Source organism: Xiphophorus hellerii, chromosome 12 (genome assembly GCF_003331165.1).
Source record: "Xiphophorus hellerii strain 12219 chromosome 12, Xiphophorus_hellerii-4.1, whole genome shotgun sequence".
In the NCBI taxonomy this organism is placed as follows: domain Eukaryota; kingdom Metazoa; phylum Chordata; class Actinopteri; order Cyprinodontiformes; family Poeciliidae; genus Xiphophorus; species Xiphophorus hellerii.
Window position 1 is genome coordinate 19,242,907 of NC_045683.1, and position 25,558 is coordinate 19,268,464.

A 25,558-nucleotide genomic window follows, 5' to 3' on the forward strand; every position below is an offset into this window, starting at 1 on the left:
TAACAAGGGTCAATATCGGAGATAAACCTGCTGGCTGCATAGCACAAGTTGCCATGCGGGAGACTGCCAGCCTACCCCCATTCACACAATTCATAGAAGAGAAACGTGTGCTGGAAGAAGACGTTTACGTCGATGACATCTTGACATCTCACAACAACCTTGACCACCTGAAACTCCTTACATCCAACATCGAGCAGATCCTTAAAGCTGGAGGATTTTTCATGAAGCCCTGGGTCTACTCTAGTCAAAGTGGGAGGCAGGAGTCAGGAGAAGTTAACATGGAGATAAAGACTATGATCTTGCCTAACCACCTCACTAAAAAAGATAACAAAGCCCTCGGTCTGGGTTACACTGTTGAAGATGACAAGCTGCATGTCATGGTTGCAGTGAACTTTTCCAAGAGGAAGAAGAAAATGCGCCTTGGTCAGGACCTGCTAAGAGAAGAAGTAAAAGGACAAACCCCAAATCCTCTTACCAGAAGAGAACTGTTAAGTCAAGTCTCTGCTCTCTATGATCCACTTGGCCTTGTGACTCCTGCAAAGCAGAAAGGAGCAATTCTGGTTCGAAGGGCTTTTCAGGAAGCAAAGCTAATGTATTGCGCAAAAGATACCTGGGATGCTGCTCTTTCCAAAGAACTCAGAGAGGATGCCGTAAAGCTGCTAGAAGAATATGCTGACCTGAGCCAACTCAGATTCATCAGATCCCTGACACCACCAGACCCACATGCAGGTCCAACTGGCATCACATTTTCTGATGGCAGTGAGCATGCATATGGTGCTGTGTTGTACCTGCGTTGGGAATGCACTGATGGTGTCAGTGTGAGGTTGGTTGAGTCTAAGGCCAAGCTGACTCCTCTTAACCGCAATGGTGACCCCGTGAAAGCGGAGATATGCGGAGCAGTCTTTGCAGCCCGGCTAAAGACTTATTTCCAGAAACATTGCCGAATCAAAGTTGAGAAGTGGTTCCATCTCGTTGACAGTCAAACTGTCTTGGGCGCAATACAGCGAGAGAGTTATGGATATCAGACCTTCTTTGCTAACCGGGTTGGAGAGATCCAGAGCAGCACTAATGTCCAAGACTGGTGGTGGATTCCAGGATCAGCAAATATTGCAGATATTATCACCAGAGGAGCAAGTCCTGCTTACTTAACCGAAGACTCAGAGTGGCAGTTGGGTGCAAGTTTCCTTCAACTTCCTGAAAGTGAGTGGCCAAAGAAATCTGCAAATGATGTTGCCGTGCAAGCAAGAGATAATGTTATAAAAATACAGAAGAAAACATTTGTTGCTGTACTTACCCGAAGTCAGCAGAAAGAACAAAATCCAATCAGAGTCCAGCATAAACTGATCATCTCTAGGAGGCCACCTGCAGCTGCAGTAGTCCAGCAACTAGTGGACGTGAGGGACTTCAGCAGTTTGAGGAAGTTGATAGGAGTAGTTGCATGGATTTGGAGAGCAGCAAAAAAGTTCCTGCATGTCAGGAATTCACTCATTGGTGAAAATAAAAAAGATTGAGTGAATTCCTGAAGTCTTCAAGTCCTCCTTTTCAAGTGTAGGAAGCCATGAAATTATAGGACACTTGACAATTATTCTCAACTAGGAGTAAAAATCTTTTCAGAATTTAGTTTTTTTCTTGCCCCCCTACTTTCCTTGTTGCTTGTAAGTTGCTTGTGAGCAAGATGTGCCTTAAAATAAATTGTTGTTCGAAACAATTAATAATCCAAAGAAAATTAATATTGGAGATTTTTCCTGTTTTTACCATCCTATGTTTTGGCATAATAAATTCAAGTTTCTGTTCATCCTTGTTTGTTAGTTCCAGGTCTTTTAAACTATTTAATTATTGCTCTTGACTCTAGTACGGATGTAAGCGAGTAGTCATTCCCTTGTAAATGTTTAATAACTTAGAAAGATCAAAACCAATTTGTCTTATTTGTAAAGCATGTTATCTTGTCTTTCCCAGTTTGATAAGTAGCAATGTGGCATGGACTTCTGTGTCTCTTTGCATTTTTATGTAATAGGAAAAAGGAAAGGCATTCCAATGCACTTCGATACACTAACAGTGCTGGGGACATTAATTGGCACCTCTACCAAATAGTCTTAACATAATGTCTTTTTTTTTTTTTCAGTAGGAGAATCTTATGCACAGACAATCTTGTTACCAAGCACAATGAGGAGGATAGCGAACTCTACAAAGATTAGAAAGTTTGAACAAAGAATCACATTTTGGGTCTTAAATCTGCATAACTATATATAAAAACTGTTAGGAATAATGTAAAAAAAAAAACCCTATCACAACTGTAAATGGGAAATTTTCTTCAACTGGAATTGTGTACAGTCATACCAAAATTTGTACCAAGTCATTTAAAAAAAGAAAAAACGATTCCAGTGAACCCCTAGTGTTTGTTTGGAGTTGAAATCCACAGAAAAAAGTCAGCAAATATTGAACAGAAGTCCACTGTAATATAGATGTGATAGTATTTACAAATGAATATGTGTTAATTTTTTTATTTTTGTTTTTTTTTACCCCTCCAGGGGGTCTTTTTGTGGGCTCTAGTGTCCCTTATATGATAGTGGGCTGACAGGAAACGGGGAAGGAGAGGGGGGAGACATGCGGCAAATGCCGTCGGGTCCAGGAGTCGAACCCGCGACGGCCGCGTTGAGGACTCAAGGCCTCCAAATACGGGTCGCGCCAACCGCTACGCCACCACGGCACGCCCCATGTGTTAGTTTTTTACCCATCCTTACCAAAGATGTTAATGACACGTCACTTGTGCGTCTTCAAATATTTAATTAGTAAATTAAACAAATGTGAAGAATACTATACTCTTCTGTGAAGAGGCAGAAAAAAGACCTAATGCCAGTCCTTTGATGCCTATGCTGTTGCTCAGTTACTTTTGTAGTTTCTGATCTTACAGACAAAATAATTAACAGTATATATTAAACATCCAGACATGTATTTCTGTGGCCACTTGCATTCCAGGATTAAAGTGGAAAACAACACATTTCGAACTTCCATGATGGTTAGTGTCCTTTTTTTAGTGTCCTCCTGAAAAAAAACATCCTACAGTTTTTCTAATAATCTCATGCATGATCCCCAGTTAGGCTGTGCAAGACAAAAAAAGAAAAGGACAAAGAAAAGAACATAATTTATTTAGACAAAATCTAAAGCAGAAATAAATACACGACAGAACAACATGTGTTATTTTAGTTTGTGAACCCAAAAATGAGCAATAAACACTTAACAGTGGTAAAAAACTGAAAATATCAACATCTGTTCATCTGGACAGTGGATTCTGAAAATATCCAAAATATTATTTTCAATTACCCAGACCAGGCTATTAAATAAAAGGTAATCTCTCACAGATTTGTCAAACACATTTAAAAAAAAAAAAAAAAGATTTTAGCCATTGTGCACTTCAACAACAAAATGAACGACTTACAATTCAAATTAGAAATGTTTGCGGGCATAAGTAAATAAATATAAAAAAGTAAATCAAAATATAAATGATTACGACAAATATGATTAGGATGAGATTCAGATTAAACACATTTGACAAGGAATGAATTTGAAAATTGCAGGGAAGTAGGTGGAAGGGGGTTAAATCAACTCAAATCAATTTATTAAAACGCAATCTAAAAATCAGGCAGGATTGATACATTCACTATGTGCATATTCCCCATCGTTTCAAACAGATACAAACAAAAGCTAAGACTGAAAATCAGGATTTTAAAAATGTTGATATGGTGTTGCTGGAATAGGTTGCTGTATCAAAACTGATGTCTGGAGTTCATAAACGCCAGCTTGACCACACGTTAAGCCCAAAGATAAACAGCTGAACCAAAGAAAACAATAATTTGAAATTAACCTGACACAATGTGCCCTACATTCCTAATAACACTGGGCTAGTGTGTTGGCCAGTGAGTCATAAGCACAATGATTCCTTGTGCGCATATTTATATGTTCCTACCGACATAGAACAATCCACAGAGACTTACTGAACACGTGGTTCTTGTGTGAACCACAACCACTAATTCCCAATGTAACAAGTCAGATCTACAGAAAAACTGAAGGCCGCAGAGTTGTAGTGCAGTTTCACAAAGTAGCAGAAATAAAACCTTCAGCAACAAAGCACAGACTTGTTGGGTATTAGGACCCTTACTTGGCACCATTTTAAAAACGTATATTTTAAGAAAAAAAATCTAAAAATGCACAATTAAATGTTCGAGATAAAAAAAACAACTATGCCATCTTAAAGCAGCTGACTTCTCTTCATAACAATGCCCTATGAGTATACAGCTGACGATCAGCAGTGAACACGTTCCAGCAGACAGACAGGGGCATAAGCTGTTGCCCCGACTGAGCCCCACACATGTTGGCCTCCCGTAAAACACATTAGTCCTCTCACACACCCACAAAAATGGCTCAAGTAAAACCATGAAGGTAACAAACTATAAACATGACAAACACACCAGAAATCCTTCCATTTTTAAATTCAACTTTGTCCTGTATGGAGAGCTCAGTCAGACGACTCTAAGCACATCAACTTCAAGTTGAGGAGAAACGATCTCATCTCTTCTGCGAGTCGATCTCTTGCTCTCCAACTCTAGAAACCTGAGCTGGACTACAGCACTTCCAAGCAGAAACTCACTGGTCCTTAATACAACGTTTCAAGACTGTGTAAGACATTTCAGGTACAAAATAATAATAAAAAAACAGGTTAATTTGTTTAACAACACAAAATTTTAAGAGACTTAGGGAGTGAAGAACAACTCATAACCCCATTCTGTTTCTTTTTGGTCCCAACCTCCTTCCATTTCATAGCCATGTACTTAACCATAGAGCATTGGTTTGTTTCTTTAGGTAGTTAATTATCTGTATCATTGTAAAGAAAAATAAATGCTAAACAAATATAATTCAAATAAAACCCATTTTCCTAAGATTGTGGTTCAGATCCCTGTTTGGGTCATTTCAGTCTTATAAAATTTAACACTTTATGACCCCCGATTAAACCAAAACTATGAGCAACCTCCAGCAGAAGGCTAATTAATAGCTTTTACAGTCATAACGCATTTTCTTACAGTAGTCTGCGAGTAGATTATAGAACACTTATTTAAAACAGCTGGTTGTCAAAGCAGGTACAAAATGTCCCCAAAGTGAACACAAACTGACACGTGGTGTTTACAAAACATCCCGAGGTAGACAACCAATTTTATTATCCAAAAAAGGTTGGGAACAAAAAGACCAAACCTACAAAAACAAGACCCGGTGAAAAGGAGAAATGACCTGTACCAAAGCAAGACGCAACTAACCAGTGAACAAAACGTGGTAGAAATCAGTTCCCAAACAAACAAACACTAAAATGATAAGGAAAAGAAACCACAGTCTGATTAGAATGATCCAGATATTCTGTGATTTAAATGTAGCTCCTTTCCAATCCGTCAATGGGTATTTATGTGGGTGATTCACATTTCCTTTGACAAGAATATTTCCAAATTCAACTCTAGACAAAAATTACAGTGAGTGGAAACTAAAAGAGGACCACTCACCTGTCTTTTTAATTAACACTTTTCTCTAAACATTATTGTGGATTTCATATAAGTGGTACTTCTGTTGGCCAGTCCACTAGGACCTAAACAGATAGCTTCAAAACAATCAGCTAATGTCAATTATATTTGTCAAAAGATTTGACTCCCAATGTTATTCTTGAAGAGCTGAGTGTCAAAATAGATAATATTCTTACATTTAGCACTTGATAACTGCTAAATTTAGTGGGTGTTTATATTGTACTTTTCAATTAATTTACACATCAAAATAACATCGAAGAAAAATGATAAGTAATTTTGAAATTACTCTAATCAATGTGTTTTAATATCTTAGAGGAGGAGCATCAGGTTACAGATTTTAAATAGATTGTGCGTTTTTTTCAAAATTTTCAAGCTAAATCAGTAAAATTGTAGCGATTTTACTTTCAGACCAGTAAAATCAATAAAATGTGCTACGATAAAAAGAATGACCTGGCGATCATTGAAATCAGAGATAATTTAACGAAATTTATAACATTTTAAAATTAGTACTCTAATTGACTTGTTGAAAAGCATTAAAGGAGCTGCATTATGTTGTTTTTATAGTTAAAGATATCTGAGAATGTTTGAGATTACCGAAAAACGGCATGTAGCCTGCAGTCACTAAATGGCTTTAGTCATCAGTTTCTATGGAGAAAAACAGAATTGCATGAAAGCTATTTTTCCATTTACTAATAACAATCAGAATCTCTGATTATTTTATTGTGTAAAATTAATAAATCTGTCTGTAAAGTTTTTATGTCACTTCACCGATGACACTGATTTATTTACCTCTCATTGTTTAATGGTGAGCCTTGTAAAGACTTGCGGGCTTTTGCTGCTCGAATGAATAAAAAACATTACTTCTATGCAAGTTAAATCAAATCAGAGTTCACAGTCATCTGTGGAGGAAGCACTGGGAGCAAAACCAAGAGCTCTGATGATATGATCAGTTGTTCTGAGGCGGTCAGAAACACGGAGGTGAAGGAGGAAGAGTTGTGGAGCAGAGTCATGAGTGGGCTTCTGTAAGACCCCAATAAGTCCTTTTCTGACCATGTCCATATAAGTAGAGGTTTAAATGCCACATTTTGGGATTGCTGCTGATGCTATGCCGCCATGAGATACTGATGGTAGAAGAGGCCAAAAAGAGAGGTGGAGAACAGACAGGCAGCAATCCACCAGGCGAAGAAGGAGAACAGGCCCCTGAAAAGTAAGGGGCTAAAAACAGTCCGTAAGCCCCCAAGAGCCATTGAGAGTTGGGCCACAGATGCCCGGGCTCCGGTTTCCACCATTGTATCTGGTTTTAGAGGTGCTATTTGTTCTGTTCCGATAACAGAATCAGAGTTTATCTCATGGAGGCAAGGCAAGTCTTCTTCAGGATAGACCCACCAGGAGTGACCACCTATTGCAAGTGAAGAAAAAAAAAGAGAAAAGAATGGCTTGATGTTATAGAAAGCAAAGACTATTCAACACAAAAGTAAAATACTAAGGAGTGACTCACCTAAAGTTTTTAGCAGCAAAGTTGTATGTAGCAACATCACCAGTGGTGCCGCATACTGTAGTGCGATTACGCACAAGTAGTAAAAAACACGTGCAATCTGGACAAGGAAGAATGGCATTAGTTCAGAATATTTAAGATTTTTTTATATAAAAAATCTGTTGCAAGACAAAACATTTCCAAACATTCAACATGTGAATCCAACATCGTCATTGGCTGACTTTTTGAATTTCTGACTGGCCGGTTCTCAGTCAGGGCCAATCAAACTGAAAATTATACCATTTTAGTTAACAGGGAATTCTCTTAAGTTTCCTCAGTATTTAAAACTATTTTAAAATAAAAACTAAAAAATAAGTTAGAACAATGGCAACGAAAAATAATCTGATTGGTTAGTTGCTAAAACTGTAACGTAAGAAAAATCAAAAAATTAATTTGAGGACAGTACACATTAATCAACACATCTCACACCTCAATGTAAAATGGTGGAATTTACAGTGGTAGCATTTTTACATCTATAGTTATAAAAGGAAAAAAAAAGGAAAAAGCATAATATTTGTAGGATTAAATTGAAAAGATCACAGAATACATGACACAACCATTCAATTATCTACATTTTCAAAACTATTCTAAACTAAAACTATAACTCTAGAAGACATAGCTGCTATTCAATATTTAATCAAGGTGCCAAGTTTAGAGTATCTTATAAAAGAAATAGCTGCAGTGTTGTAGTTTAAAAGAAGCACAAAACTATGAACAAAGTAGTTACCATCTTCTGCAGGTCAACTGTACTTATCCGTCCTGCTTCCTTCTTCATCTGGTCCACACCTTTCTGTGCCAGGTTGAGGTAGGCCTGCAGGTGATGTCTCATCATGACGAGCCGGAGCACACACATCAGTATAATAACCCATAACCGCAACGAATCATACGTCTGCTCGCTCATCCTGGCATTAATGGGAAGGCGGAAATAAAGGTGGAGAAACAGGGGAAAAAAAAGGCAGTTTTTTTCTGCTCCACAAACTTAACACATCGTGAAAGCATCATCTGGGTGGTAAGCAGAGGCACAGAGACAGAAAGAAATGACAAGGGGAGGAAAAAGAGCCACAAACAGCTCAGAAGAAAAGGCAAGAGAGGGTGAAATTGAGGTATAAAAAGGTGAAAAGGGGGTAGTGTAACATGAAATTAAACTTAATCAGGTTTGACCTTGATGCGCATAAAGGCCTATGTCAAAGGCAGAAGAAAGTTAGATACACGACAGACTTCAAACAACAAGTAGAGGATAACATCTTAGAATTAATGATGAGAGAGAAGTTAAAAAAAAACAACTTTCTTTTTGTGGTGAAGACAATGTATATGCTGCTCTCACTTCTTCTATGAACTAAACACAGCGCTTCCTTTATCCCACTGTTGTAAACTTTTACTTTGGTTATATTTATTTTCTTTAAAACACAAAGGTAAGAGGTTTTTCCAGCCTGCTTGTTTGACTTATAAGTAGCGGATTAGTAAAAAAATGTAAATTAAAGTAGCTCATTTGCAGAGTGAGGAAATCATTGTGGAGAGATTTGTGCAATAATCCCAAACAAAGACATAGTTGAAGTTTAAAAATCAGTCTTTAAACATTACTACGGTTTTATCGTTTGGCTTGATAAGCATCCATGTCCTCATGTTGTAGTTTAATAAAGTTTTAAAAAATAGCAAAAAAAAGTACAAAAAGACTTAAAACACATAACTATGAAAAAAAAATGTTAAACTGGTTTCTATGAGAACTGATGGACAAAATGATCTATCTGTAACTTGTCTTACTGTAGAATTATATCGTTCTTCTATTGCATTAGACTCTCTACCACTGGGCTACTGCTGACACAGCATGGTGCTGCTGTGGAACGGTTATGATGACAATCCATATGCTGGTTGTTGGACTAACACAAAAAGTGGAAAGATGACAAAAAGACAGCAAGTTCACAACATCTTTCATGTTTGATGTTGCTTTTTCAACAATATATAAACAGCCACCACTTTTAATAAATTAGCATATGGTGATAAAGCTACTTGGTCTATGCATTTGTGCTTCTTTTCCAGAAAAATAAGGACATTTTTTCTGCTTTTATCATCACAAACCAGATGTTGATTAAATAAAATATTGATTAACTAAAGCATCTTAAGTTTACATTGAAAGATAACTACAAACTTCTTTCTTATGAGCAAAAACTTATTTTACTACACGAGAATTTCACATTTTCCAATATGTCAAAGCACCACACAGTTCATAATTTATTTATGAGGAAAAAAATGCTAGAGCATATAGTATAGCATGGTATACACAAAACTTTTACTTACAAAGGCACGCTCTCTTTCCCTAGAGTGGGATTCAATATGTAGTCCTTGGTAATAGGCTTCACCCACAGCAGGACCATGATGAGGGGGGAGAGGAAGTTGATATAAAGCAGAGTTCTGTGAAACAATTAAGAATAGAAGCAGAGATAACTCAGTATCAGTAAGCTTTACTCCAACATTTTCTTATCATTTTCACTTAAGCTAACCTGAAGTTATACATTTTTAACCCTGATGTGAAGTTAACAAGGACGGACCTTAGAAATGCAACCTTCCCTGAAAGAGGTGATAATATTACCATGGCAAAAAACTTTGAGGGCACTGGAAATAACCCCCTCTAGTTACAGGGCTGGACAAGGTAAGCGTATGGCACTTATGAAGGGAAATGGAAGAGGAAGCCATTTTGGAAATGCTACTATGCCAAAGTGGATTATGTGAATGCAATATGCTTTCTGCTCAGCACCTCCTATCATGGCCAGAGACATGCCACCCAGCGAGTTCTTATACAGAAAAATGACCAAACTGAAGATATCTTCATCTCAGTCACAGAGTGATCTCTTGTATCGCACATATCCAGAACAATATAAGACCTTTCTGCTTGACTGTTCAAAATATAATCATTTGATCCTGGGGACTGAATGGGTGACCAGTCTGAACAGGATGTGTTTAAGGTCTAAGAAAAAAACAAGACTAGCCTAAAAAGCTTACACCAACATCAGCAAGAATTATTATTTTTTGCTTATTTGTGCCCTTCATGTTATTTTTTTCAACCAAATAAGTTCCACAGCTAAACAGGTGGTAGTGCTTAATTAATAAATTTTATTCATTTTAAATCCAAAAATATTAGACAAGATACATTACTTCTCTCTTTATTTTAACTTTAACGGTGGAAAGAAACACTTTTATTATGAGCTAGGGCACCTGCCTCCTAGACCTACAACTAACCAAAATGTGGTGAGCATCACGTGTAAAACTTGCATTTCAGTTCACTTTAGATTTGCCTAATTCAAGACAAAACACAGTAACAAAAAAATAAAAAAAGGAGAAGAAATACTGGCACAGCATGGGCTCACCGTCTAATCTTCCTGCTGTTTGATTTCATTCGCCACAAAGTTTAAGTGGGTCAATGCACCACAGAGAATTTCACCCGGTGTTTGGAGGCTTCTGAAATCCAGGCTCACATTATACTGTGGCAAGTTTAGACTTCTATTAGTTCATTACCTCCTCAGTGTTTCACGGTTTGTGCTTTGGAGGCTCAACAGACGTGTCACTCAGGTCACAAATAGTGCAGATCCAATCACTGTATATATACATATATTAATCTAAAATAAATAATTGTAGATTTTTAAAATTTAATATTACTTTTTTTTATTAAGTGAATAAAGAATGGATAAGTAGGGTATTAAAATTGTCTATGAAGAGTAACTGAATGTTAAAGAAGGAATACTAAAAAAATGTCTCCTAATGCAGAGAGGTACAATATTGCAAGACACTCACTGTGTAAATTTTGCTGTGGTTAGGTTAAGTGCATCTAGGTGCATTTGGGCCAATCGTAGGCCAGGGAACGTTAGAAATGCTCCAATCAGAGAGCAGAGCAGGGCCAGGATCAGCTTGAAGGTGAGCTTAGATATGGGGCCCCTGTGAAAGAAAAATGACACAAATGCAAATGAAAGGAAGTCACAATTCAAAGAGGTCATCTTCCAAATGACTGCAATTTCAACAAACAGCAACATGGCTATGAGGAGAGGACTTGATTAGAGAGCAGCTTTACACAAACACAGCTGCCAATAACAGCTTTATCCATGAGTTAAATACCTGGCAACAATTCCAAACTCCAGATTCTGAAGTTAATGTGAAAGTAGTAAGAAATGTAGGTGGAACCAGTTCAAAACCATGTGTACACGGCTTGTTTAAAATTAATTTCAAGTCCGACATAGAACCAGATGAGAAATGCTGAATCAGATTGCTTGGTCGACAATATTACAGGTGTGCAGAGAGATAGATGTATAAGCATTTTTAAATGCATAGGGATGGGGATGCTGACATTGAACCAAACCCTGAACACCTGCCGAATACAAACTTGCTGAACAGAAAACATAATATTTACTGTCTGAAAAAAAAACAATAAAACAAAACAAAACAAAAAAACTATTATGATAAAGCTGCATTTTATCTCTTTTTATCTTCTTTTTCCAAGATCATCTCTTTTTGGAAAATGTGGTTAAAGAATATTTGTCCAAAATTGTTAAAAAAAAAAAAAAACCATACCAATTGTTTTATATGTTTCAGAACCACAGCTAGAGTCCAAAGATATCACAGTAAAAAATATATATATATAAATTAAAAAATAAATAAATAAAAAATCAAGCAACAAAGTCATAGCTTTTCAGCACATTTCTTATACTGTTTTATGAATATAAAAGCCTTCAGTACAACATCAACTCACTCATTAATGACATTGGAACCAATGTGCATATCATCCTCTGTACATTCAAAAAGAGTCAGAGGAGCTAAGTATAAACATAGTTCTGTTGAATTATTGCCAAGACACTATGGCATATTTCAAGAGACTGAGGAGAGCCCATGTTTCAATGGACCATCAAAGTGGATTTAGGAGTTAAATCCTCTATGTAATTTTAGGGGAGCAGTCAAACAGCAGTAAGGTTTTTGTTTTTACCATGATGTGGCACAAATACAGCAAATTCTACTATAATATTATACTTGTTTTTCATTAAAAACCCCTTTAATCACAACTGTAAGCATAAATATAATTAATGTACTTACTGTGACTCTAAGCCTTGATGCTCTAGAAACTGTTGAGCACTGTCAGAAAAGTTTGCAAAACCTAAGAGTAAAGAAACAGTGACTTACCACAACAAGTGATAAAAAGTTGTCAAAGTGATTTGTAAGAGCAATAGTGGTGGACTGACCTGTCTCCAGACCAAATTCCAGGTAATTTTCAGTAACAATGAGAATGATCATAGCTTTGACAAAAAAAAAGAAAGCAAATGTAATGCAGAGGGATCGTTCGCCTCCTTCCTCCAGCTTGAAGTAGTGGGCCGTGAGGGAAAAAAGGATTTTACTATGAAGAAAAGTCAAGGAAATGAAACACAAGTACCTAAATAACTGTTATTTTTTAACTTACAAGTCCAGTTTAAAAAAATGTCACAGTTATATGGTATTATAGAGCCTTGCAAATGTATTCACACACCTTAAATATTCTGTCTCGAAATTATAAACGTCAATATGTTACTTTGGAATAGTGCATCATAGGCCAAAGCAAAAAAGAAGAAACTGTGGTGTGCATTTGTATATTTTTCTATGTGAAATTTGGTCAAGGAGACGAGCATCTGGAAACAGCAATGGCTGTAGATAGGCACCAACACACCTCTCAGTCCCGCTAAATCAGTCAACTGGGTTGTGAAAATAGGGCCCTTCAATCTGCGACACAGGCTGAAAGTGACACCAACTGGTCAACAGAACTGGAACGATTGATCTGTGTTATTTTACAATCTTTCAACATAACAGAAAAGTAGGAGAAAGGTAAGGTCAATGATGTGACATATTACTTTATTGTATTTGTGGTGTTTAGTGTAGGAATAAACTGGGTTTTAGCAGGATATCTATTGGTACTTGTTCACACAAATTTCCAATTAAAAATGAGGAGCAGAACTGAGAGCATGATGTAAGGATACATGACAAAGGCAAGTACAAGTAGGCACCAGACCACACTGATGTTCATCTCTCCTGAGGGCTGAGCAACGCTGTAGTAAAGCTCTGTGATCAGATACACTGCAGTAGCTGCTACTGTGAAATCCACCAGCCACTGGAACTCAGGGAAGTAGTACAATGCTGAGGGGGAAAAGAAGGCATTTAAAAGTTTTGATTATTAATAGAATTAGTAGAAACTTTAAAGACATTTTTAGAAAGAACTCAGCTTGAATATCTCTCGGACTTAGAAATATTTGGAAAAGTACCTAACGTGTCGACTTCTGTGATGCATTTTGTCTCCAGCTGCAGGTCTATGTCCTTTGGAACGGTTAGCGGTTTATTGTCTATGTGACCATTGTACTTTCTAGAGGGAAATAAGGGAACAAAACACCAAAGCTCAGGGAAAAAGAGATACAGTTTTATAAGATATACAGATATTCAGAACCACACATTGTGGTAGAACATGGCCACCTTGAGTGCAAATATAAGAATTCAATTGCCTTAGCATTATCTGATTGAGAGAAATGTTTTTATGAATTAAAAAATAACATTTTCTAACCTAACAAGGCCATTAAAAAATAGAACATAGTTATGTAGCAGCCTCTCCTATGTTAACAAGGGGAGGGCAACACTAACAGCTGGAGAATAGAGACCTGCTGTTTATGTCCTGGATTCAGAAATACAATACCACCGTAAGACTCTAGCACCAAACATGCCTGGGACAGATTTCATCTATGAGACACCTGACAGAAAAGATGAGGATTAACTCCACCTCTGACTGAGGGAGTCACTCTGTTAACAAAGAGGATGGAGTTGCATGGAATGAGTTGAAAAGGACAGTGGTCCGTTTTTTTTCTTTAGAGAATTATTGAGCATGTGGTGCCAGAGAGACCTGACCTGACTCACTGAGGGTCAGAGAAAAGACGACAAAAACGACTCAAGTTCAGATATAACATGTGGTATGGCAAGGATTAACTTGAAGATGAACCTTATTTACATACACACTTCAACAAGGGAGTACAAAGAAAAACAGCTAAAGTTACAAGTTAGACATATGGTGTAACCTTTGTCTGCATCATTTTTAAGTTAAGCATATTCTGAGTTGCAAAGTAATCTTAAAGGAAAATCATTTTCCAGAATAAAAGTCTGATATTTGACCATTTTGAAGACAGCTCAGTTCTTAGGCAACTAAAGTATTTTAAACCATCATGTCTCAAAAATAGCATAAAATGTAGCAATCCCATCCCCTCCTCGGAAGAAGGACCTGCTTTTCTAGATCTAAACAGGATGAATTGCTTTGAACTCTAATAAAGTGCCGTAAAGACACAAAACGACAACAAAAAAAACTTTCTTCCATCGGATTTCAAACAGTCCTTAAAAGCAAAACATCACTATTTTTTTCTTGACATGAGTTTGCTTTTTATCCATCCAAATCATCCGCATTCTCAAAGAAAAAAAAGGAATACTTTGTACTGTCCGTGTGTCTTTACACTTTCAAACTTCCCCCCAAAATCGTCTTACCTGTCTTTCCTCTTCTGTCCCTTTTGTTTCCCAGCCAAGTTCCTTAACTCATCTTCCGTGGGGTGCTGATACCACCGCAGACTGTGAAGAACGTAAAAGCATTTCATCAAGCAGTGAATACAGCAGTAAAGAGGTACAAAAGCAGATATTTTTGTGAAGAAGAAACAGACTGAAGCTAAATTTACTCAAACTATGTGATTGCTGAGGTGTAAAGACTAAATAAATATGGCTGTGGAGTACAACTGGGATTTAAGAAAACTATTATAGAAAGACTCAAATAGTAACCATGTACGAGTGTATAAAAGGTAATTTTGTTTTATACAAGAGGTAGATTTCTCCCGCTGTTATACACATTCGGTTCCCTTTAAATCCATCCTCACAGCTATGTTTAAGTCCCACTGACAACTTTAGACTCTAAGAGGATTTGGTTTGCTCAATTTTCCTGTTAACAGATTATTAGCTGTAGAAGCACATATTCACATGAAAAATGCCATTTCTACAGAATATCTCTAACAATGTTATTTATCATGTCAAAAAATATGTGTGAGTATTTTATCCATTATGATCAGTTAGCTTCAATAACTAAACTTCGAATAAATATTCATTTAGAAATTCCTTTTTGAGGACAAACATTTCGGTAACACTCATTAGCCATGTTTAGAGGCCCTACTGTCCTTTGCTTCAGATTTTCCATACTTTTCCAAACTTTCCATATAATTTTGGTGCTCAGTCTTTACATATGGGCCCCACGATAACTACACAATTATGGATGGTTGCACTGATAAATGGACACGTGGATGGACTGATTAAAAGATGAACAAACAGGTGGACAAGAACAGCAATATCAATGGACAAAGTGACTGATGAGCTGATGGACGACTTGAGTCATGAATGGGAGAAGTGATTGGTTAAGCAGAAGAATGGATGGATAGACGATTGACAAATTGATGCATGGGCATCCAAGACACAGCTCTGTCAGGCCATGTGTCAAATCTGTACAGGTAAGTTTCAGCAAATCAAGGAAAACACAGTGCATAATTTCTTGAATGTCACTCACACTATAAATACACTTTGTACATGTCGCCCTGAAGCCACCCTGAAACATGGCTTTTTTTCTTCAGGAGCATTGGATGATACTCGAAAATCAAACTTAACTATGAAGGGTCAATGACCACCATGTTGTGGAGCAGTGAAGGTGAACAGAAGCCTTCGGTGTGCATTACTATAATTAAATATTTCTGAAGTACAGGCCTATTTTTGAGTTTTGTCAAAGTTCACGTTGTATTACCCATCCAGTCAAGATTTAGTGAGTCATGTTCAAAATGTTCACAGCACATTTACATTTATGCAAGCTTAAATGAGGTCTACTGAATGATGGCAGTAAGGAGAATACCATGAGATAACTGGTTGTCAAGCCATCCAGACACACACTCTAGTATTGTCTTTGTCACATGTCTGCCACAGACAGTAAAAAAAATTGACAGAAGCTTAGCCAGCTCGCTAATGTTATCATCAAGCAAGTTAATGTAGATAAAAGTGTAAAAGCGACATGTTGGACTATCCAGGAAGATAGCCGAGCAAGGAAGAAAGTCAGACAGAAAAGAACAATTTGAGCCCCCTTAAGATTTTGAAATGGCTCTTAAGTAAAAAATCAGACAGTTTATAGAGACAAGGCATAAGTAATTGTTGTGCAGGATGCAAGGTTTATGGTAAAGGGCTCAAATCTAAATATTTACTTCTGCTGACCCCTCAGTAACATTGTGACTTACCAACTTCATAAGGACATTTGCTGATTTTAAGAAATTCCAATCTTTTTGTGTTATGTATCGACACATAAAACTGTCAGTAATACAATTTAACTTGTTAAATAGTGTTACTTTCTCAGTCCATCAATGTTCTGAGGAAGAATTAAAATCAATATCAATATATAGTGATTAATGTCCCGCAAGGTGCAAATAGGAGCAAGAAGAGGTTTTTCTTTTAGTGGACACAACACTGAGAGGCACACACATTTTATTACTTCTTCCTGGAAGATTTTAATCATGGCCATATGTCTGTACTTAGATATTTTGTAGTTAAATATTTTGTGTAAGATAACTATTACATGATAATATAGCTTGCCGTGCATTTCAAGTGATAGTTAAGTAAACATGCAGCAAATAATATAAAGTAATAAATGTTTTTTTTCAATTTTGACATGAAGGGGAAAACTAGAGACACACAAGCTGTTTGACTTTGTGGTGTCTGGATGTTGATTCTTTTAAAACAATTTTAAATGTACAAAGTGTTTAACTTTAATTGAGGTAAACTCTCATCAAATGGATCAGGCCTGGTATAAACAATAATATATTACCTGCCACTGCACAGGAGCCATCTTGCGAAGGAATAATGAGGTAAGATTTTCTGAATTACACTGGCCATTACCATGGTAACCACCAGCTGCACACCAATCAAAGCCTGTGAGAAAAGACAGTAAATACACTTAGTTATTAATTAAAATGGTAACAACAAACGTGAACTATCCTCCAAAGAAAAATTCACAACTTCTAAAAGTTCTTCAACTCTTTTGGTGTTGTTATTCTCAAAACTACACTTAACACACAAAGGGCTTAAAAACAACAACCACAAAACTAAAACCAAAGCCAAAACAATAAAAAAATGTACACCCAACAGACTAATTTACAATGTATTTAAAGAGTGTTATTGAATCTGTCTTCAATGTAGAAGAATCCAGATAAGATTTGATCAAATGATTTCAAATGTTGAGCTGTAGATAATGAAAATTTTTGTAAAATGGTAAAATGGCTGTTTAAACTAAGAGAGGGACTTCTTCAGTGTTTTCAGAGTACATGACTGCCGTGAGCAGTTTCTGTTCATCCACCATCAACATAACAGGCCAAATTAAGAACTATTTCCTTTTTTACTTCAAAATACAACTCACAAGTACAGACACAGGTTGTTGCGCTGTATCTACAGCAGATAAAATTAGCAGGTACCTACTTTCTGCTGACAGCAACTTCACAAGACAGTCATCACTTTGACGAGAAATATAGTGGAGTTTTAATATCATGAAATCTTGTGTCACAGAAATTCTTGCTAATTTGTCAGTTATTTTAAGGCACCAGTGTTGATGTAACATTTCCCGTTCTTCTCTTTATTGAGCTAGCGAATTAAAGTGACAGGTCTGGACAGAAAGTTGAAAATATTTGAGAACATGTTTCAGTGTCCTAAACAACAGCAAACCTCAGGTCTACAGTGTTCATGCAAATTGGACTAAAATGACCTAGCTTTAGTTCATTTTCAAATCCAAAATCATGTAGAGACTAAAACAAAGGAGCAAGTGGAGATTATTCTGCTTTTCTATAACAAAAACATTTATTCTTTAATACATTTACTTGTATAAGGCCGTGGAGATGCTTGTCAGGAGTAACTGCTGGTATCTTAAATACCACACCAATTTAGCTGCTCAAGTGCAGCATTATTTTTTACCATTATGCCGATTATTATATGCCCAGAAATGTCACACACCTGGTAATAATGCATCTAAATGCATTATTTTTGCTTCTTTGTCAAGCTTAAACTTACTGAGCTTATAGAAGAAAAACGTCAAGACCTGAAACAGTAACTGTTAACAAAACCATGCCAATAAAACTTTCCAAAAGGCAACAATCTAAACTAACAAAACCAGATTTCACAAAACAGAATAACAAAGATGACAGAGAGACAAAAGAAGATCCTTCAAAAATGGTTTACGATAGCATCAAAGCAGCTTCACGTTTCATAATGCACAAGTGTTGCATTTTCAGAAAATTTAAGTTTCACTAAATTTTTCCATCAAACTACTGTGTGGCACATGTTTCAAAATGTCTCTTGGCCAGACACAGCTTTTATGGTTGTTATCCAAAGATTTAGCAACAAAAGGGGCTCAATTCCAATCCAGAACCCTCAGATCAATATTCACTTAGGTTTAAGAGGCCAGAATCATTCCCATCAAGCTGTGCTTTTATCCAGCCCCTGTTGGCTCAGATCTGTTGGTGGGTTTCTCTTTGGCAATCGGTAGGAATCATTTATATCTTTTCCTGCACACACTTCAGCAAAAAGACCAATTAATCTATGATAAAATGTTTTCCTTTTCAAGGGGGTGTCCTACAGCTGCAGTGCTTGAACTAGAGCCAGTTAAACTACGCTTAGAAACCCATTATCTGAAAAATCCTGTTGCTTCAGCGTTTTCTTCACATCATGACCACACTCTCTGTAATTTTAAGTAAATAAATTCCTTTCAAATAATTCAGATATCCTCTGTAATATTGCTGGCTTTCAGAATAGGACTTTTTTTTTTTATCTCTAGCTCAGTGGTGACATTAAGGATCCTTGATACTTTTTCTGTATTTATGCTTCATTTACCGCACTAGGTAGCCAGATTATCAGAATATCAACATACAGTTAGGGCTGAAATGTTTCCTTGAGTGATGCGAGTACCTCCATTATTAAAATTCCTCGAGGAAAATTTATCTGCCTCGAAGCTTCGTTAAGTTATATTTTATTATTCAATACACCTGTTCCGGCCAGGTTATTACTTGCGTTGCGCAGCGCTCTCAATTCCGCCTAAGTTGTTGACGAAAGTTAAGTGTTAGCAGCATAACGTCCAGTTTTCAAGTTCGGCCGTGGGGATTTTATTGATTGGTGATAATGTCTGGGTCTTTGTCGTTTTTTGGGGGATCAATAAGTATCCTTAAAATGACTGGCGCGATGCCTGGAGTACGGCAGCTTTTCTCCTCCCGGAGCTGCTGCCTGGTGGCCAGTGTTCAGAGCGAACGGCGGGGAAGAGCGCTGAAGGTGTATTTATACAGGTGAGCGGATAGACTGAAGACGGCGGGTGGCTGTGCATTAGATGATTAACGTAAGTGTAGCTTTACGGACGAACCGGAAAATTTATTTCATATCATCCCGGTCTCAACAAATGTGTGGCGGAGTGCATTGTGACGGCACGTAGCTGGTAGATGTTTCTGTGTGTGACGAACGAAGGTGTCAAATCCCATCGCTAACATGAACACAAAAGCTATAAATGTCTGGGCAAGGTGAGAGTTCATTTATTAAATTGACTGAAGATGAATACAGAAACGAAAAGCTGGAGCATACACATTTTTTATAAGCGTATTTGTGAGCCTGCCTCTGTATTATTACATAGAATATAATTTCAGATTCTTGTATTACTTTTCTTCAGGTTAGCTTAGAAAGCGAGCTGCTATTGTTACCGGTTAATTTTCTAAACTACAGAAAAGTTATTGTTAGGGAAGCTCAAATGTGAAAAATTGGACTGATATTGATATGCGACAGTAATACTGCTCTTATGTTAGATTTACCAGTGTTTTATTTTATCTTTTTATTTTATCCGATTACTCAATTAATCGTAAGAATAATCGATAGATTACTCGATTACTAAAATATTTGTTTACAACAGCCCTACATACAGTAAAAGAAATATGTTGAGTTCTCTGTTTCCAGTGATCTGAAAACCCAAACACATCATTACTTATTAGCTACTAAGGTAGGAGTGAATAACAAACATAACGGATACAGTGAATAATCTGAGTAATAATTTAGAACAATACCAGTGTGACATAGAAAGTTAGAAATATATTGAGGATATAAAAGTGTGAGATATTCACTCAACTAAATTTTGTAATGGTCACAAGGAGCCACAGTGTTGCCCAGCAAGGGGTGAACTCCAAAACATGGAGTCAATACATCTCCAGACATACAGCAGGAGAGGGTGGGAGCAATTTATGTTGCAGTTACACTCACTCATACTTGACGCGTGACCAAACACAACCTGTCTGAGTCGAGACATTTCTTCATCAGAGTAATGGTCATGCTATATAGGTCAAAAGCAAACAGTCTTCCTCAGGCGAATGCTGACCATTCTCTGTGGGACCTGCAAGGATCTCAGGCCTAGGGGAAATTGACCCAGCATGTACTCCCTTATCTTGCCCAGTCCGCTTGACCCCCTCCACACGACAACCAAATGAAATCTGTAGGGGGTGGGGTTGCTGGAGCTGCAGTGATAACCACCATCTATAAGTGCTGGATGAAACTAACTTTGTAAGCTGTAAAACATGTATTGACTGACAGCTGTCCAGTATCATTCAGCTCCACTTCTCCTGGGTTTACAGATGATCACCACATATCAGGGCAAAAAAAAAGGAAACCACTAACCGCTGTTGCCCAGACTCTTGTCAAATTCTGTGACAAATTATATTATATTTACCCCACATCTATTCACATACTTACATTTTTTTTAAATAGAGACCTTTACTACAGCTAACTGATGTCTGTATTCAAATGTTTGCAATGCACAGTGCCATGCAAACACATTCATACACTTTTACTGTACTTCTGTGGATAACTGGCTGCACTCAATTTCAGTTATGGGTATTAGCATAAAAAGGTTGAAGAAAATTGATTGCAAGGTCTTAAATGGATGTTTGTAAGAAACTATAGGAACTATACAAAATACAAAAAACTAAAATTGGAACCATTCTAACTTAGGTTGTCCCATGTTCTCAGATGGAGTTACATTTTTTATTTTTTTCCATTAGGGATTCTCTTTAAAGAATATGAGGAATCAAAATCATACCTGCAGCAGATGGGTCTCCTTGCATTCAGTTTGTTAAAACACAGATTAGTTTTGAAACTAACAATTAGCTTGAACAAAGCTCAAGAGCAAATCAGATTGCTGTCATATTAAAACTTCAAAGTTTTACACAAACTCTACAATCTAAATCTTTACATCACAGTAACATTTGCAACACAAATCAGTGATTATTTACATAGAACTTCATATTGGTCTGTAACAATGACTTTCCCATGTGATACATGTGCTGCATCTGTACTGCAAGGCATATAAAGAACAACGTTTTCTCAAGTGTGGAGTACAAGTTCAAGGTTTCAGCCAGAAAACTTGCCAAGCCCAGAAGTTGGGTACCAGGGCAGTTATTCATCCAGCAGCCTGTTGTGTTTTTAAGTTAAAAATTTTTTAAAGTTGGCAGGAAATCTGAAAATATCATTTGATAATTATGTGTTATTGAAATATTGAAGATTAATACCGAAACACCAACTATAAAGTCTTAAAAAAAATGCAAACATTTTAAAAAGACTAAGCAATGTTAAGCCTGGTGGGGGTACAAGTGAAGTCTGGTGGCCCACCAGGCTTATAATACACTGGGAGAAACCCTGAAGTTTGACGATGATTTGTTTATTAGTTCAACACAAAGGTCCGACATAATGATGAGCAACTGACCCTAATGAATGAAGTTAGACATGTCCATCTACTGCCTTTTCTACTGAAGGAATGTTGGAAAATCATTTAGATAATAATTTGATTGATTAAATAATACAGGCTTTTTATTATTATTATTTTAAGCTGATCCATAGGAGATGATGTTTTATATCAATAAGCGTTCATATATTTAAATGTATAGAGACTTAGTGAACAGTATATCTATATTATTAAAATAATATATAATTAAACATAATGGCAAATGTGCACATGCAAGCCTTTTGTTATCAAATTTAAACTGTGAAATGCAACGTTTGACTAAAAGGTTTTGAATAATTATACCATTAAGTACAATATGACAAAAGCATTATTTGTTGCTACCTGATAAATGAGTGTTTAATATATTTAGGAACTTATAAATGCTTACAGATTGTAGTAATTATTGGAGCATAAAAGACAATTGTTGATAACAGAGTTTTTACAAATTTTCCCATTTCAAATTCCATACTTCTTCTAGACTCACACTTTAATGGCTCTCAATTCTTTTCTTATCTAGCAATAAAGTGTAATCCAAAACTTGACTATGAATTTAAGCAGATATTTTCACAGTAGTAACACTGAACTGTAAACACCAATGTCTGTAAGGAGAAAAACAGAGAAGAACAGCAAATAAAGAATGGGTGGATTTAAAACTCAAGGACAGAAAGAGTATTGGGATAACTGATGGATTATTGTATACTATATTTAGTCAATGGGTTAGTTTAAACTCTTTTTCCCATGCTTATTCAGACTTGAAAAATATCTAAATCAGCCTGTGTATTAACCCTGTGATTACAAACATAAGGGTAATGATAGGATTAGTCAAGTCGGTGAGTTTTCTTTTTTACTTGAGATTAATAGAAAGTGTGTCTAAAAGTCACTGTTGCTTTTGTTTCTTGCAACTATCCCATAGCATATCTCTCATTGACACTTATGCCATAAAAGAATTTTGAACTTCTTTTTTTTTTTTTTTATTAAAATTATACCACAGAACTACTAAAAGTTTTTGTTTTTTTAAGTGTCCAAATAATGGCATTTATACTTGTTTTAATGACTATGTTTGTATGCAGGTAAATATAAATTGGGTAAATTGTTCTATTTAAATATCTGTCACAGGTTTAGAAATAAAGTACACCAAAGTTAGGTGGGTCAAATGATCCTAACAGTCTACCAGAGGGCGTCCTGAGGTCAAACCGTGCAGGTCAGATGAATCAACACAACCTTCACTACACAGCTTTAACCTGAGTGACAGGCTAAATGTTTACCACCAAGTTAATTTTGTTCTTCTCATATTAATAATCTCATCTTGATTTTCTAATTCTGATCATTGGCTAAAAATGTGTCTTTCAATTAACGTGGGCTCCTTAACTGGAAGCTATTTCCATGTTAGCTAACTGTAATTAGCAAGCTAAGAGGCATATTGATATGCTGGTTTAAGTGTAATAAATGCACCGCCACAGGAGTATAAACGAAGCCTGCCTTGAAACAAAAATGTTTTTTTTGCCATAACAGACCAACGTATAAATTATTGATACCTAAAACAAACTGATAAAGCAACAAATACAGACACCTGTTATGGCTAACAAGCTGTGCTAAAATGACACCATTTCTTTCACAAATAGAATAGCTAACATTAACGAAACGGCAAAACGACTGCAAATATCTCAATATAATAGAAATCTGTCCATTTGATATACAATCAGTGAACCACGACAGATAAGTGAAAGTATTGCGTATTGCTGACATACTCACCATGTTGATGAAGTGCTGCTAAAACGGACTCTACCTCAGCAACACACAACACCCCTACTCCGAAATCAAGTAGCAAGGAGCACATAAGCCCTTCTTGCGATGGCTGTGCACAGAAATGAACGGGCTCCTACCAAAATAAAATTAGTCTCTCTATCTCTACAAAGATAGGCTACATCGTCAGAAAAATCAATGGATTCAACCTCCCCTCTCAAGTATTTTCAACTGCAGTAGAGGTCACACTGAAACTCTGGGTGAGAAGGAGTCCTCAGATTTGCCTGTGTGAAAAAGCGCCACTCGAGTCAACAACGGTATTCCCACCTCATTAAGGTACTACAACCTCTTACTATGTTAGAAATCTTTGGACATTTTTAATACGCGATTGTGTATTTTATTTAATCAAAAGTATTATTTGTGCTATTTAATACAGGCGTGAACGAGATGACCGTGATGATTCAGTAGGACCGTCTCAGTCAGGAAGGACCAAAAAATCATTAGCACACATGACAGATTTGTAGTTGTTTCTAGGCACAACAGAGGAGACAGTGTATTACGCGCTATTTAAAATAAATAAAATCTCCAAGTGTGTCCAGTTATTTTAGATTACCAGGACACAGAACTACGTTACTGTTTTAAACTGGTGCAGAGATACCCCAAGCTGATTTTACACTGTAAAATAGCACTTAGAATTAAGACTGAGTAAATAGTCAATTTACCTTTACCTGTTTTTTTTTGTGTTTTTTATTTAAGGGATGTTTGTGTAAAGAGCTCTGTTTCACATCATAGCCATCATTTTCAAGGAGTAAGGCATCCCAAGCTAGGGACCTCTACATCTTAAAAACTGAGATTTAAAGAGGCACACTTAAATGCCAAACAATAGAACCTGCAACTGAATAACCAATTTATATATTATTTTATTGACATAGTACCACCTGGTTAGGCCACTCTTTTACCATCAGAATTGTTTTATTTTAGCCTAGATTCAACAAGGTTTTAGAGATTTTCATCCTCACTGACATAACGTACTTAGCCTACTACAGGTTCATCTGCATAATTATGATGCAATTCTTAGCTTCATCCATATGGTAGAAGATTTGTGTAGTTTATGTCTGTTTCTTTGAAACATCAGCTACACGGTACTTTTTCTTTTTTTTTTTTTTTAAATATATTTGTTAGTAAATTCCATACATGGATAAAAACCTGAATCTAGTGTAAATTCATTGAAATGATGTTTTGTTTTGTTTTTTTCAGAGCATTTAGCATAGCTTTTTGTGCTTCCTTGACATGCATACAAGTTATTGAGTATCAATGTTTGCAAAAGGATTGCTAGCTGTTTGCACACTATATATTGACATATAAAATTAAGCATGCTATGAGAAATAAGCTCAAATAATTGATCATCTTCTTCTTTAATGAGTGTTCTATTTCTAAGTGGATATTTTGACCACAAACTGAACTGGGTGCCAAGGTATAGGGAGAGTGGGAAGGCTAGCACTAATAGTAACCCTTGAAAATAGAAATAAGGCATTTACTGATATTTGACTCAAGAATTTTGGTTAGCGATTTGAAATGAAAAAACTTATATGAGCTGGGGACCAGTGCTTATATATCCACAAAATACACATTGAAGAGGTTGCCAGTGCATAAGAGGTTACCAAAATATCAATCCAATGTCGACATTAAGTCTGTCCAGCAGGTCAGTTGCTGCATATTACTGGCAGACACAAGGTGCATGTATGGTATCGCACTTGAAACATAACAATATACAAAATATTGCAACCAAGAGGCTCCTTGTGATTGTAATACTGCCCTATAGCTAGGTGCAATTTCACCTAGCTACTTACAAAAGTCTTCAGAGGTGTGGTTAAAAATGTG

The 25,558-nt window shown here is 36.5% G+C and overlaps 1 protein-coding gene across 2 annotated transcripts; it reads right to left on the reverse strand.

Moving 5' to 3' along the window:
* Positions 1-3,126: 3,126 nt before the first annotated feature.
* tmem161b (transmembrane protein 161B) lies at positions 3,127-23,940 on the reverse strand. 2 transcript variants are annotated; one of them, XM_032578751.1, is made up of 12 exons: positions 23,687-23,940; positions 16,970-17,073; positions 14,617-14,697; positions 13,362-13,459; positions 13,080-13,236; positions 12,315-12,466; positions 12,169-12,229; positions 10,882-11,022; positions 9,391-9,504; positions 7,823-7,997; positions 7,060-7,156; positions 3,127-6,960 (listed from the first exon to the last, which is right to left on the reverse strand). In XM_032578751.1, exons 1-12 carry the CDS (start codon positions 23,687-23,689, stop codon positions 6,665-6,667), a joined length of 1,479 nt encoding a protein of 492 aa, XP_032434642.1. In that variant the 5' UTR covers positions 23,690-23,940; the 3' UTR covers positions 3,127-6,664. The 2 variants fall into 2 exon arrangements, with proteins under 2 accessions (XP_032434642.1, XP_032434643.1); XM_032578752.1 differs by lacking the exon at positions 10,882-11,022.
* Between the last annotated feature and the right edge of the window lie 1,618 nt (positions 23,941-25,558).